The 15,634-nt window shown below is 46.1% G+C and overlaps 1 protein-coding gene across 1 annotated transcript in view; it reads right to left on the reverse strand.

The window, feature by feature from the left end:
• Positions 1–15,634, reverse strand: part of LOC146196564 (neprilysin-1-like) — a 118,514-nt gene that overhangs the window by 46,796 nt on the left and 56,084 nt on the right. Inside the window, exons 11-12 of the mRNA XM_084598311.1 lie at positions 14,488–14,817; positions 6,339–6,573 (exon numbers count right to left, since the gene is read on the reverse strand). Of these exons, the coding sequence (XP_084454437.1) occupies positions 6,339–6,573; positions 14,488–14,817 (565 nt within the window). The remainder of the gene's footprint in view (positions 1–6,338; positions 6,574–14,487; positions 14,818–15,634) is intronic.

Genomic DNA, 15,634 nt, shown 5'->3' on the forward strand with positions numbered 1-15,634 from the left:
TCAGCTGACAAGGAAAGCGGGACCGAAGCTGCGCCAGGTCCTGGTTACGGCTGCAGGCCTCAACCTGAACGGGGAAGACAGATTCATCGCCAACCCGAAGAATCAGTCCCTACTAATTATGACCCCGGAGCTCGGCAGGGCAAAGCGGTACGAGCAAATTACGACCATAAAAATCGGGCCAGTTGAGATAGACGCAACTGCTCACGCGGCCATGCCGGAGGGCGGCAAGGGCGTCATATACGACGTTCCGCTGGACGTCAGGGAGGAGGAAATTCGGCAGGGACTCAGAGATAACCCTGGCTACATTGGAGCGAGGAGGCTCGGGAAAAAGTCTAAAACCGTGCTCATCATTTTCGAAGACCAAGAAGTCCCGCGAGAGGTGTGGTTCAACGGATTGCTATACCGGTGCAACCTCTACAAAAAGAAATTCGATGTGTGCTACGCATGCGGCAACCTAGGACATCGGTCGGACGTCTGCCCGGACCCCACCAGCCCTCGATGCCGAGGGTGCAGAATGCTTAATCCACCGGAGGGGCACGAACAAAACTGCGAGCCGCAATGCCTACTGTGCGGCGGCTGCCACCCCCTGGGGCACAACCGCTGCAGAAGCATGTACCGGACCCCGCACATTCTCAAAGTCCGACAAGCAGAGAAAGAAGCCACCCAGGCTCAAAACAAGCAGCAAGAGCCAACGAAAACCCGGGGCAGATCGAGAGGAAGAGGCGACGCCGCGGGCACAACGGGCCGTGCGAGAGACTCCAGCGCATCCGTCACCAGAGATGAGCCCAGATCCAAGAGCAAGAACAGGGGGCCGCCACAACCACCGCCACCCAAGGAAGACAAGAACCACTGGCCGAAGCCCGGGGAGACGCCGGCCGGACAAGCAAAGGCGAATGAAGAAGTTAACGCAGGCGGTAAGTCGGTCAGCTTCGCTAGCGGGGTCTCCAAAGAAAAAAACTTGGAACTTTCGGAATTACAACAGACTCAAGCCGAGCATAGCAAAGAAATCAGAATCATTAAAGAAGACATCAAAGAGATTAAAGAAACCCTCAAATCTCTAGTCGAGGTAATTAAAGAGTTAAAAGAGGCAAAAGCTACACCTGCACCGGCACCTCCGATGCTCAGGCCGCCCGTCATTCGGGGCCCCGGTGGGGCGAGCGAGAGCAATTGTGGCAGGGACAGTGACGACTCAGATGAAATGAATATCGATCAGGCTAGACCTGCGAAACGTAAATCGGACGACACTAGTGTAATTGGACAAGCCAGAAAGCACGTGGCTTTTAGAAAATTAGTCAAGGATGAAATCATAGACTTCGAATTGAACCTGAATAAGAAACTTGAGGCGAGATTTGGAGTGCTAGAAAAGATGCTTCAAGCCCTTTGCAACGCATCGGGTATACAATATCAAAATCATAATGGATCCCAAAACGTCTAAAATTTGGCAATGGAATTGCCGGTCGTTGTCAATGAAGCGATGGCTCTTGCAACAGTACGTAGCTACCCAGAACACACAGCCTTTGGCAATGGCTCTGCAGGAAACGCGAGGTGTATGGAAGCTTTCGGGGTACAAAAGCTACGATAGCGGGAAGGGAAGTAAAACACAGGTCGTGACGTACGTCAAAAACAACGTCGCCGTCGTCCAGCACGAAGTAGGTAACAGGGAGACCGAAACGGTCTTTGTGGAAATCCTGACCGGTAAAAAGAACAGAGGCAGCATATTTCTACTCAATGTGTACAGCTCCCCGAAGTGCACGAAGGCGAGGTTCGGCCCGATATTTAAGAGAGCGATTAGCCTGGCAGGTAAGAACCCACTAATAATAGCCGGCGATTTTAATGCCAGACATCGAGAATGGGGTTACACGACCAGCAGCCCGAAGGGTCAAACGCTGTTGGAAGATATCACTGAGTCAAACCTCTACATCGCTAACGACATTAGATGCCCGACGAGGGTGGGCAACAGTGTGTCAGCGGACACAAACCCGGACTTGACTCTCTGCCATAGAACTGGCATAGTCAAGTGGACGAACAAGCATCAGGATCTAGGTAGCGACCACTACGTGCTAGAGGTAGAACTAAGTAGGAAAGTGAGCGTTAAGCGCGCTGTGTGTCGGACGGAAACCCAAGTGGATTGGGATAAATTCAGACAGATCAGAGAACGGGAAGAAATTGGAGATATAGAGTGCATTCAAAATTGGGCCGCCCAATTAATTACCCATGTCAACGAGGCCACCGAAGAAATTAAAGGCGAAGCTCTGCCTGAGGCGATGGATAGCAGGTTATTCGGCATGTTCAAAAAGAAAGAAGAGCTAACGAAGAAGCTCAAAAAGCAAAAGTGGAACCGCAATCTCAGGAGAGAGATAGCCAGACACAACGTCGAAATAGAAAAATACGCCCGGAAACTCGAGTCGCAACGTTGGGATAACAAATGCGACGAGATGGAGGGCACCATGAATGGGGCCAAGACGTGGCAACTGCTCAGGTTCCTGATAGACCCGACTAAGTCCAAAACGGTCGCCAATATAGAACAGGTCAAGGCGAGGTATAACTTTAAGGGTACGGACAAACAGCTCATTGACAAGCTCAAGTCCATGTACGTAGCTCCCCCCGCCACAGCGCATTACAGAGATTACAACGGACCGGCGAACAGCGAGCTTGACGCGTCCATAACAGTGGCAGAAGTCAGAGCGGAGCTGCACGCCCTAAAAAGACGCTCGGCCCCCGGGCCGGACCTCGTTAATAACAAGATGCTCGCAAATCTGGACGACGAATCGATCAATGCCCTAACCAAATATTTAAATCAGGTGTGGGAGAGTGGTCAAGTACCCCAAGAGTGGAAGAGGGCTAAGATCACCCTAATCCACAAGCAGGGAAAACCACCGGGCTTGGAGAATCTCCGCCCAATATCGCTAACATCCTGCGTAGGCAAACTACTTGAGAAAGTTATTCAGAGGAGGCTAACCAAATACACCGAAGAGAATGATGCGTGGCCGGCTGAATTGGTCGGATTCAGGCCCGGCCTTTGTACGCAAGATACCATGCTCAGACTACATAACGATGTTGTCAGAGATTTCAGGAAAAAAAATACGAAAGCTATTCTAGGCTTAGACCTTAAGAAAGCTTTTGACAACGTCAGTCACGACGCCATTCTCGACGGGCTCGCTGAGCTTAGAGTAGGCGAAAGAACCTACAACTATATTAGATCATTCCTGCGAGACAGGACGGCGATCATCAGCTTTCAGGGCTTATGTTCGGAGGAGTTCCCGCTGGGTAACAGAGGCACTCCGCAGGGGGCTGTGCTCTCACCTTTCCTTTTTAACATCGTAATGAGGAAGCTCCCCAGTAAGCTTGGCCATCTCGATGACTTAAAACTAAGCATCTACGCGGACGATGTGACCGTCTGGATGTGCGAAGGGAACGACTCGTACATCACATCCAGGCTCCAAGAGGCAGCAAATATAATCAGCTATCACGCAGAGGACGTAGGTCTATGCTGTTCGCCAGAAAAATCGGAGCTTCTGGTAATGACCAGCAGTAGTGGGAAGATAACTCCAGATATCAAAATTAAAGTCAACGGAAACGAAGTCCGGAAAGTAGATGAAATTAGAATATTAGGTATGATTATCAACCGCAGGGGTAGTAACAAAAGCCTGATGAAGAAATTAAAAGATCAGGCGGAGCTCGTAGTCAGAGTATTTAAGAAGACGTCCAACAGAAGGAGTGGTCTCACGGAGGCTAGTAGACTCAGACTCGTACAAGCTTTTGTCACGAGCAGAATGTGCTACGCGACTCCATTCCTAAATATCAACAAGACCGAAGAACACAAATTAAACACCATAATTAGGAGATGCACGAAGTGCGCTCTAGGACTCCCCATAACTACTTCTAACGACATTCTAGAGAAAATGGGGTTGCATAATGAGTGGAAAGAGCTAGCTGCGGCGGTCAGGCTGTCCCAGAGAGAGCGACTCGCAGGAACGGCAGCGGGTAGGCAAATCCTCGATTGGGTAAACCTACTAGCGCCCGGGGAAGGCGAAAGTGTCAGAGAAAGCATAGATCGAGAAATCAGAAAGCATCTATACGTCTCGCCCATACCGAAGAACATGCACCCCGTACACGACGAGGGGAGGAGAAAAAGCAGAGCTAAGCACCTCGCTAACAAATTGGACAAACTCCCGCCGGGATCGGTCGCCTACACCGATGCAGCGATCGGGAAAGAAGGCGACGTAACCTCGGTCGCCCTATTGGACACTGGGATCGCCATAGGAATAGAAAGAAATCGAGATCTACCGCCGGTAGAGGCGGAGGAGATTGCAATAGCCATTGCCATTGCACGACCAGGCGTGAAACACGTCATCAGCGATAGCAAAGCGGCGGTTAGAAATTTTAGCAAGGGTAGAGTCAGCAATCGTGCTGCAAAACTTCTGAACGAGTCGTCTCTCGCCGAAAGCGTGACCATAATCTGGACCCCAGCACACGCCGGTCTCGCCGGCAACGAGGCTGCCCACATGCTCGCCCGCTCCTCGCTACCTCGGGGTGCTGCGGACGCCTCCACAACATCTAAAACCAAAGAATGTATAGGTACCTTTAGGGATGTAACGGACAACTTGAAGAAAGACCGGAGGATATATCCGCCACCGGTTAGATCCCTGAGTAAAAAGGAATCGTATGACTGGAGAAGACTCCAAGCTCGAAATTTCTTTTCGCCCCTGTGGAGGAGTTGGACGGGTGCCAGAGGGCGGAAGAGGGACGGTGCAGAAACCGAAATTTGTAAATTTTGCGGCCACGTGGCAACATTAGATCATATAATATGGAGATGCGTTCGTGCCCCAGGGCGCAACGCGATTAAAACTAGCGATGAATGGGAGACCACGCTAAGAAGCTCCGACGAAAAAACACAGCGATTCGCCGTCCGCCTGGCGGCCGAGGCTGAAGACCTCTTCTCCTAGACGAGGCCGGGTGTCCTCTGGCCGCGGTGTGACAGACTGCCTCCCCGGACGCCTGCGTGCGGACTCGTAGGTGGCTGCTGCACCATATTCGGCGGAAATAAATGTTCTTCCTCCTCCTCCTCCTATCAGTTCTGTTGCAACGCGTCTTTCAGTGTTTTTGTTTTGTTTTGTTTTGTTTTGTTTTTTTTGTATTGTAATGTACTCCTTGCTGGCCTAACGCTGGTTTGTCTTTACAATTAGTTACTGTTCCATACCTTTTATCGCTTTTTTCTGCGATCTTATATATGCATTGTATGCCTCCGACATTCAGCCTGCCAGTAGTTTGGGCTTGTTTTTTTATTCGCGTCCTTGGAGCATTAAACTGCGCATGAGCGCCGCGCACGAACTGCATTTTTGGTATACGTAATCATCATTGCATGCCTGCTGGCGCTGGCTTTCCGCATTACCAGATGTGCAATCAACGCTCAGTTTATTCTTTTTTCCTTGCGTGGCCCTCGCAATTATCGACGGATATACAAGTACTTTTTTAGACAAACACAAGTAAGAAAATAAAAAGGCAATGACATTCATTACTGGCGCATAACAGTACTGACAAGATTGCGTTTTGTGCGCGACATACAACGTGGTTATGCGTGCTACACCGAAAGCTTGGCTGCGGCTTCAACAAACGCAAGACCGATGATAACTCACTAGGTGCGTTGCAATTGCAGAAATTCCATACGAACTCATTACAGGTATATTTTTTATGATATTTTGAATATGGAGCACCGCAGGAGGCCATAGGTAGAAATTTGTTTGCAATAATTTGTATTCAGCGAACAAGCATGTTGTGCTACCCGCGATAGTGCCTCTCCAAGCTATAATCGGTATTGTATATTTTCGATTACTAACGTGCATAGATCATTGAAGCTGCGAACAATGTTCCCTCGTGTGACCGCTATTAAACTAACTGAAAAGGAAGTGATTTTTCTCCTCGCTTCTATCTTTTTTTTTTTGCTTGTTTCAGCGTCCTTAATTGATTACGTGTCTCTCTGTGACGTGTTGTGAGACTTCTATGTTTCTTTTTCGAGCATATTTTATCTTTTTTTTTTTTTTGCTTGTGTTTCAGCGTCCTTAATTGATTACGTGTCTCTCTGTGACGTGCTGTGAGACTTCTATGTTTCTTTTTCGAGCATATTTTTATTTCGAATCGCCATTTATATTTGACTGTCATAAATGTTACATTTGATGTAAAAAACTGCGCTTTTTTCTGTGGGTTGAGTTACCGTTTGGTACCGCCCTGTTCAATATCTTTTCAGTGAGCAGTGCTTTCTGAAAAATAGCGGTCGGATACCATCTCTCGTTAGTATCGCTAAAGCATGAGCATTCTGAGCAATAAAGAAAAAAACGCACCATTTCACGATCTGTACACGTATCGTAGATTGTGCTGGCGGTTGAAAGGTCCTGTGCTTCTCCCATTGCAAAAAATGTTCCTAGAAGTGTATGAGCCAGCTTGTCTTGCAAGAGGCTGTCCGTCGAGACAAACGTGCTTTTGAAGCGCGGCAGCGGGTGCTGCGCTGACCAGCCACCGCAGATGTGCTTGTAGAAGTCGTCGCACGCCGATGTTTTGGAGGCGTCCAGCAGTGACCTGAAGTAGTGACAGTAAAGGGAGGGCGAAGGTCAGCGACAAATCACGATTAAAACTGCAGCAGCCTCGAAGACAAACACTGTGGCGACACACGGTACGCACGATGCTACAACCAACGTTACTAAAACCAGCTTGTTCTAGTAAAGTTGGCTAAAACTGCGATTAGGATCTTGGTCTGGGCTAGTTTGTTCATAGCTGTCACGAAATAAACACAGCGCAAAGAAACAGAACACAGAACACAGAAAAAAAGACACAAGACGGGACTGGCGCTCGTGTCTTTTCTGTGTTCTGTGTTCTGTTTCTTTGCGCTGTGTTTATTTCGTGATAAAACTGCGAGCATAGGACTGCCGTGCATTGGTACGTTGTTCTGCTCGCAACCGCTGTCAGTTACCAACAGAGCATGGATTGCAGACTGGCGTTTCTGTTAAAAGGCAGCCACTGTTATCCGTAAATGCAGGTACTCAACATAGCTTCTGCAGTTAATTAAAACATGACAGTATTTAACTATTGCGCTTTCATTACTGTTTTCTTGTGATTTGCAATGTAGTCCATTACTTTGCAAGCACCAATTTCGCAATAAAACTTATTAATTCGTTTCTAAATTGCTTTTACTATAATATAACTCTGCTGTTCGTGCAGGTAAAACTACGTGCGCATCTAGTAAAGCGCATGGAAAGTAGGACTAAGTGCGGCAACCCAGGCTCAGTGTAAAGAATCAGCAAGAATGGACAGAAATAAGTAGGACTGCGCGCCTGAGACCTCCTGTACTCTGTGTTTTCGGATCACTTGCATCGGGTATACTACGGGTTGTTGCGACCATTCCTCAAGCATCATTTAATATGCGAAGTAGAGAGGGACCGCCGAATGGGGGAAAACGGCGCAAGACCGGATTCAAAACTAGTCAGAAGCGCTCAGTGGTATATGTCTTTAGGTTGCGTCGGCTGAGAATAGAGTGGATGCCTGATTACACTCATCACCATAGGACAGAAGGAAAGGCAAGAAAGGTTTGTTCATTTCGCAAACATTACCGGTCGGAAACTGCCGAAGTCGACTCTTGGGAGGACTACAGAAGCAATTTGTAACCTACCTCGGCGGCTTCAGGCGGAATAGACTGCTCGGGGCAATCAGTCACTACAGGTTCGCCCCTCGCTGTCTTGAGTGCCATGTTTTTGCCATTTCCTTATCTTTTTAATGCCTTCTAAAGGAAGAAAAAAAGCGAATAGTTGTCTGGTAAGGAATTTGGCGGAAACACGAATATGTAGGTCGGACTGTCGGAAGAGGTTGCAGTTTCATTATTTCAGTTTACTCAGTTTTTCGCATGCATGCATGAAGAATGGAAAGAAAGTAATTCAGAAAATTTCATTACTCTTCAGGATTAATAGTAATGCAGTGTCATTCTTGGGGGCGATGTGATTCGGTAATGCAACTTAATTACCTCTGCCTGACCTTTAGTAAGGTCATTTACAATCCTGTTCAACTTAACTTATTTTCAAATGTAATTTGAAAAGGGACTGCAGTGTGCTCCCAGACTTGCCCATTGGACCATCAGCATGTTTCGCGGATTCAAATCACTGATTACATTGGGCTGAAACCCTGAAGCCTGCGTTGCCCGCTGTATCGCGCACAATACGGAATGAAAGATGGTGAATTGTTTGTTTATGCATGCGGAAATGCGGCCATATTTTTCAATACAACAGGAATGGCTCTTTTCAAGCACGTTTTCAAGCACGGGAGAAAGCAAGACGGCGGGGGGGGGGGGGGGGGGGGGGGGGGTAGGGGGGGGGTGAGTGTGGCAGTCGCAAAAGTTAAAGGAGATCTGCTAGAAGGTACATCCAAAAGTTAAAACTCACGGCGAAATAGCATAATGTTTTGGTTGTCATTTTGCCTATGAGTGGGTTTTATAGTTATCTCAAATTCTTCTATGGATTTTCTATAGCCAATGATTCTATATTTTTTTCTATAAATCTTATACTCGCGCAAAGCTCTGAACATTACCTATATTATTCCAGAATTCGGTGGCTTTCGACCGATGTTTCCGCTACATCGGAATCAAAGGGATTACCACCTCGAAACAGTTGCATACAGGCAAAGGCTACTTTAAGGTTAGCAACCAGCGTTACACATCAGAGCAAAGTCACAGACAGCGCGTCTGGAACGTCAGTTTTCTCTGCGCAATTGCAAAAAAAAAAAAAAAAAGACAAAGAAATATACCCGTAGATAAGAAATGGGACACATGAGACTGTGGCGATGTGAGCCAATCGCACCCATATGGCTGTTTTAAACATCAGAGGCAAACCCAGGCAACACTTTCCTACCGCCTCCTTTAGGATGTGTTGTGACAGCGATTCATGGCGAAGTGCTCCTCTGGTGCTTATTGCGCTTTTGAAGTCAAAGTCACGGTTCAAAGTCACGGTTAAAATCAAAACGAGTTCTTGCTACTCTAAAGTTCTAACACACGCGTCGTGCCTTTGATGGGGCGTGCCTAGAGATTTTATTAATCTCAGACGGGCTGCATCGGACATCACTGAAACTGACCCTCGCCACAGACACACTTTCGTTTGTATGTTGGTGAGTACCACGCCACAAGCTTGATTACCTTTGCCCTTTCGGGCAGTCTTATTTCTTACAGGTGTCCGTACACACGTGTACACGGAAAACAGTGAGCGCAGATCCGTACCGCGAAAACCACATTTAGCTTCGAAAACTATTTACTTTTTGATGCTTTTTTGGGCATTCTCAAGACATGGAAAGCGGCTTATAAATATCCCTATCAGTATATAGGCTAGTACTGACATGATATCATCTTGTCAACACATGGAAAAGCTTGAAATGAAATTGTGGAGCGGTATACGGAATAAACGCAATTATACCTCAGATGAAATAAAGAAAAAAAAAAAAACTCGCATAGGACAAGTATACAACTTCTTCGCTTTTTTTTATAAATAGAATACAGAATTTTTTTAAACCGAACATTGCTTCAGAATGACGCGCGCGGTAACAGACACTGGGCTGAGGACTACAGTACGAACCTTGTAATAAGCGAAATGTTTAAAATTAGTTCGGTGATTGAATAAACACTTTGATGACAGTTTTCTAATGTTTTTTGAACGTATGACATATTTCCAAGATTTCTAACTCATATTTCGAATAGTGTAGCGGAGGAAATTTGTGGCGCGCGTTTTAAAAAGCACAAATGTCACCGTGATAGGCGGTTTCGCACCGTGACACAGCGGCAGTAAGTGTGTCGGGCGTAGATTGCTTCTACTGGCGCTTTCCGTCACACTGCTGACGTCATCATGTCAATATTGACAGGAAGTCACGTCAATACTCGCGGCAACATTTCTGATGCCCAGACCGGTGCACCGTGGTTACCAGTTTCGCTTCGTCCGCGACCTCGTTGATTGCGGCCGAGTCGACCGAATGCGTGAAGTCATTGGCTTGAAGTCCTGTTTCAAAGCAAGCGGCGAAGCACCGGGCGAAGCGAGACTAATAACGGTACCGCCGCGCCCTTGAACGCAACGTGTGCAGAGAGATTAAACGAAACAATTCATCCAAATCTTCATCAAAAATTCTCAAATTATCTCAGCTCAGAGATGGGAATATGGCTGGTTTGTCGTCTTTCGTTGTGGCGACCGCGTGAGCAGCGATATTACACTTGGAAAAATAAGGAAAAACAGTGGTACACTCGAAAAAATTTGGCCAAAACACAACACGCGGCGACATAACTCGGCGACAAGTAACGTTCTCGCATTTTCACATTGTGAGAACTACTTAGGTGCCTTAAAGTTTGTTACCACCAAGGTAAGTTCGACCACAAAAAAATCGAAACAATGGAGCGCGTAGACGCTGCACAGCTCGCATTTCTTTTCATAGAGATCAAAGAAATGCAGCATGCAGGTGTCAGCTAGGCAGATGAGAGCGGGAAGTCTCAGTGGCCGTGTCCGGCATCGAATAAGTTTTATTTGGGATCTATGAGTGCAGATTGCCTGCGAACGTGCCGGAAACACGAAAGAATTAACGCTAAGGTTTCTCGAATTTGTAAGAAAGGTGGAGTTTTCCACTTGAAAATCCCGCCAATAAGCTTACTATCAATTCCCTACGAGGTATTTTGAGGTAATTAGTAGTGGAATCGGAGCTTAGACTGCAGTCGACCATAAGGAGAGGCTACTTACTCGCAATCAATCATAATAGACTTATGTGGTGGTGGTTTGTGGTTTGTGGGGTTTAACGTCCCGTTCGGTGATGAAGCGATCAGCAGAATATAACCAGCCCCGTTATAGAGGGTGGAATATTTTAATGAAGAAAAACTTGCTTCCGATTTACTTTAGCCCTGCGGTTGTATATGGGGGGCTGCGAAGGGCAGAAGGTAAGAGGAGGCATAATCATTTTTTTATTGGTAACTAAGTATGCCAATTAACTTTTCTAGTTTTCTTTTCCGGGGAATATCAATATTTTGGGGATTGTATCTCACCCTCTAAATAGGGTATATACCGGAGTAAACAAATGTCCGATGAACAATCTGTAACGCGTAATACTGTGGGCACAAATGTGAACCTGACAAGCGGCTTCCCACAGGCAGCGAACGCTTCCGGCGAACATCACAACCACATAGTCGCTTCGCAGCTGCATTGTAAAAGCGAAAAATGCGCCTACTATTGGACATTGGCGCGGGGATAATCAGCGATGCCGTGGGCGAAGCGAAGCTAACATGAAACCATGCGCTTCTGTCTGGGCCTCAAGTGACGTCTGCAATGCGCCAAAATCGCTGTGCGGACTATCTACGTCAGACACACGTGCTGCCGCTGTGTTACGATGCGAAGCCTCCAAAGGCGCACTACAGTTTTCATTTTCGTCTTACTATTCGCAGGACGGGTTCCAATTGTGCTAATACAACATGCCCTTAAAGATGAAAACTAGAAAGAATTAGCGAACTAATTCATAGCATTCTAGGTTTCTAGTTTTTTTTTTTTTTTTTTTTTTGCGTCCCGTAGTCTTAAATACAATCCTTGTGCAAAAAATACCTCTAAAAACACCGTATATGGCCGTACAGATCCCGGGGCACCCCTGAACTAAGTCAAACCTTAGCAGACACGCATGTATTGCTGAACCACGGTGCGTACGTGCGTGCGTGCGGGCTTGCGTGCGTGTGTGTGTGTGTGCGTGAGTGCGTGTGTGCGTGCGTGTGTTTTTGTGTGTATGTGCGTGTGCGTGTGTGTGTGTGTGTGCGCGCGCGTGCGTGCGTACGTATGTTTGTGCGTGTGTGTGTGTGTGTGTGTGTGTGTGTGTGTGTGTGTGTGTGTGTGTGTGTGTGTGTGTGTGTGTGTGTGTGTGTGTGTGTGTGTGTGTGTGTGTGTGTGTGTGTGTGTGTGTGTGTGTGTGTGTGTGTGTGTGTGTGTGTGTGTGTGTGTGTGTGTGTGTGTGTGTGTGTGTGTGTGTGTGTGTGTGTGTGTGTGTGTGTGTGTGTGTGTGTGTGTGTGTGTGTGTGTGTGTGTGCGTGCGTGCGTGCGTGCGTGCGTGCGTGCGTGCGTGCGTGCGTGCGTGCGTGCGTGCGTGCGTGCGTGCGTGCGCGCGCGCGCTATATAAAATACAGCGACTGCAGTTTCGCCACAGTAGTTCCTTATAGGGTAGGTGATGCGGTTCTTCAATAGGAGTATCAGGCAGGGAAGCGCATTATTTCGACGTTTTGCCATGGATGTTTACCTGCAGTACAAAATACCTAAACGGGAAGAATCTGGACAGGAGTTAATGGAGAATAGGACAGTAATCTGCGATTCGCTGACGGCTTTCCCTTGCTGGCTAACTGCGAAAAAAAAAAAAAAAACACTGCAAATCATTGCAAAGAATGGCCAAAGAGACGTCGTAAGGAATGATCGGTATAAAAATTATTAAGAGTAAATTTAAAATATTGTTCAGCACTCCTAGAAAGACTCGGCGGTTTACGAAAGGCAGCGATGCATTGGAAGTTGTCTGTGAATACATCTGCTTATGGCAGGTAGTGACCCCTGACTGGGACAGAAGAGTTAAACGATTATAAGAACAGGGTGGAGGCGGCCACGGGTCATGCGTAGCACAGCACCTAACCAGTATCCCTCGTGAAGGAGATATGCAAAAATTGCATCTTGTCAGACCACCTACGCAACGAAACCATAGAGACTAAAGAAAAGGCTCGAAATTAAACTGCTCATCACACAGCCAACTTAGGAAATTAAGCTAATGGCTGTAATTTTATCAGAAAGAGAGGAGAATAGATCATAGTACGAAAGGCGAGTTCATTAATTTCTAATAGCAATCAAGAAGAAGAAATGGGAGAAAAGGTCAAGCGTAGCATCAGGGGAGGGGGTGAGGGGGGCAAGAAGTTTCCAAAGAGTTCCCACGACAGACAGCGACCATCCATTTGCTTTGCTGAAGCATATGAACTGTACGGTATGTTGCAGGACAACCTTTAGAAAACTGCTTCTAAGATTCGCGCCTTTCTTAAAGTCCCGAATCAAAGCGCCTGCTGTTTCTCTCATTTTGTAGGTACAGTGGTACAGTGGTAAGACGCTCGACTACTGTTTGGAATACCCGGGTTCTAACCCGATGTCGGCGGCTGCGTTTCGATGGAGGCGAAACGAAGAGGCGTCCGTGGGCTCTGCGATGTCAGCGCACGTTAAAGATCCCCAGGTGGTCGAAATTACTCCGCAGCCCTCCACTACAGCTCCTCTTTCTCTTTCCACTTTCACTCCCACCTTCCTCCCTTCCCTTACGGCGCGGTTCAGGTGTCCACAGACAAGTGTGACAGATATTACGTCTTTCCCTTCCTGTGAACCAATTATTATTATTATTATTATTATTATTATTATTATTATTATTATTATTATTATTATTATTATTATTATTATTATTATTATTATTATTATTATTATTATTATTATTATGCTCCGACATTCGGATAGTATATAATGTGCACTTTTTATAAAGCTTTATTACCTATCTTACCCTGTTCGGTGCCAAATATTAAAATTTACTTACCTATATTTTTGGCGCATAACACGCGCATTTTAGTACCTAAAGAACCAGCCTGTTCTCAGGTCGCAGGAGTCTTTATTAGAATGAATAATTGAAAAATTATAGCATTAGTTTCATCAATGCTATATGTTCTAGACGACTGATTCTTAATCATACAGATAGATTCGAAAGGTAGGCGTTAACAGCGTTTTCCATTCATTAGTTTGAGCCATCAAAGAAAATATCTATGATCGGCATACACTATTAATTAGGGAGATCCAGGTATAATCGTGATATCATTAACGTGGACCTAGAGCAGCAGTGGCCCCAAGATGGATCCCCGTGGAGCGGTTGCAATGTACAACTGTCATTATGATAAATAGCATGTGAACACCTAACACTTCTTTCAATTACCCTCAGTGCAACTCTTCTTTTTCTATATGCATCTAGTTTCTTAAGCAGTACATAGCGATGAACAGTGTCAAACACCTTTTTAACATCTAGAAAGAGACCAAATGTAAGGACCTTGTTTTCGATATTTGCAGTTAATTTGCATATATACTACTGGTGCCACTTACGCTTACTTACTATTAAGAAACTCTTAATTAGCTCTATTAATTGTTTGATATTTGTCAAAAAAACTTGACATGCAACCTGACATACACCTTGGTTCGACAAGTGAATACATATCCCAATTAAGTGCATGAGTTTCCTTTTTTTTTTTCTTTGGAAGGCAGCGAGCCACAGGCCAGTGCTCGTGTAAGCGCTCATATTTACGCTTGTAACATGTATTTTTTTTTCTTTGTAGGGTCATTTTAAAGTAATCAGGCAGCGATGTTGCTCAAATTAAGTTTACAAGCAACTTTTACCTCAGCCTTATTCAATATTAGGCGCTGACTTGATTAGGGTCATAAACAGTCATACTACCTGAGATAGGCTCCTTCTCTTTTACAGTAATCCGTCGAGCATTCGTACACTCCCTCCAACGGCACGGGTGCCTCGGTCGGCTCCAGTGTCGTTGGGATTTCGGGTGGTTCGGGTGGTCCTGGTGGTTCGTGTGGTTCGGGTGGTTCGGGTGGCCCTGGTGGTCCTGTGGGTTCGGGTGGTTCGGGAGGTTCGGGCGGTTCGGGTGGTCCGGGAGGTCCGGGTGGTCCGGGTGGTGCGGTTGGTCTGGGTGTTCTTGGTGGTACGGGTGTTCTTGGTGGTACGGGTGGTCCGGGCACAGTCTCTGTGGTAGTTTTTCTTCCAGTAGCAGTACTGTGCAAGGTGAGGAAATGAAATGACATCAATAGCTCCATCGTCCTGACCAACCATGCGCGGGCTCTTAGAATACCTTCGATTGCAAAATAGTATAGTGTAGTTTGTCGACTATGTTTTAAAATCATTTATTGAGTGGTCCGAGTTGAGTGAATAAAATTACAGCATAGTCCTGCCTACAAGCACTCCTCCATAATTTGCTTCAAAGTACGACGACCTTTCCGTTACATTAAAACTCAGCGCCTGCTTACATTGAGCTGACCGAACATAAATAAGTAGGGTTTAAAGGAGTATAAAAACCTAAATTTTGGATGCGGGATTTTATGGAATATAGGGCAAGACAAGAGCGTGCGTGAGCAACGACGCGGCTTTACCTACTTCCCCTAAAGTTATTGATTTTTTTTTTATCATGCAGGTGCGGTTTCCGTTTCAACTACCGGCGATGCCTGTGACGTCACTGGCAAGTTATGGTCAAATGAATCATAAAAAACCGCAATATATTTGCCGCTTGTTCATTTTTTATACCAAAAGTTATGAATTCTTATGTGAGAGCTGGCACGAACAAACAATAAAAAAGCAGCGACAATATTACAGTTTTTGTACGTCTTCAAGTAACCCAATATCATCTTTGACGTTAAACCCACCATTAGGCAGTTGAGACCGAAACTGGAACTGCATGAGAGAAAATTTACAAAGATACATTTCTCCCTTTACCTTGCTTTCGTATCTTTATTTAATATGCGGGGCATCATTCCGAAAACAGAACACACAACTAAAATTTCGTGCGTCTACTCTTTGGAATCCCAGCTGAAAAGTC

The sequence above is a fragment of the Amblyomma maculatum genome, chromosome 3 (genome assembly GCF_055883805.1).
Source record: "Amblyomma maculatum isolate TAMU_Amacu chromosome 3, ASM5588380v1, whole genome shotgun sequence".
NCBI classification, from domain to species: Eukaryota; Metazoa; Arthropoda; class Arachnida; order Ixodida; family Ixodidae; genus Amblyomma; species Amblyomma maculatum.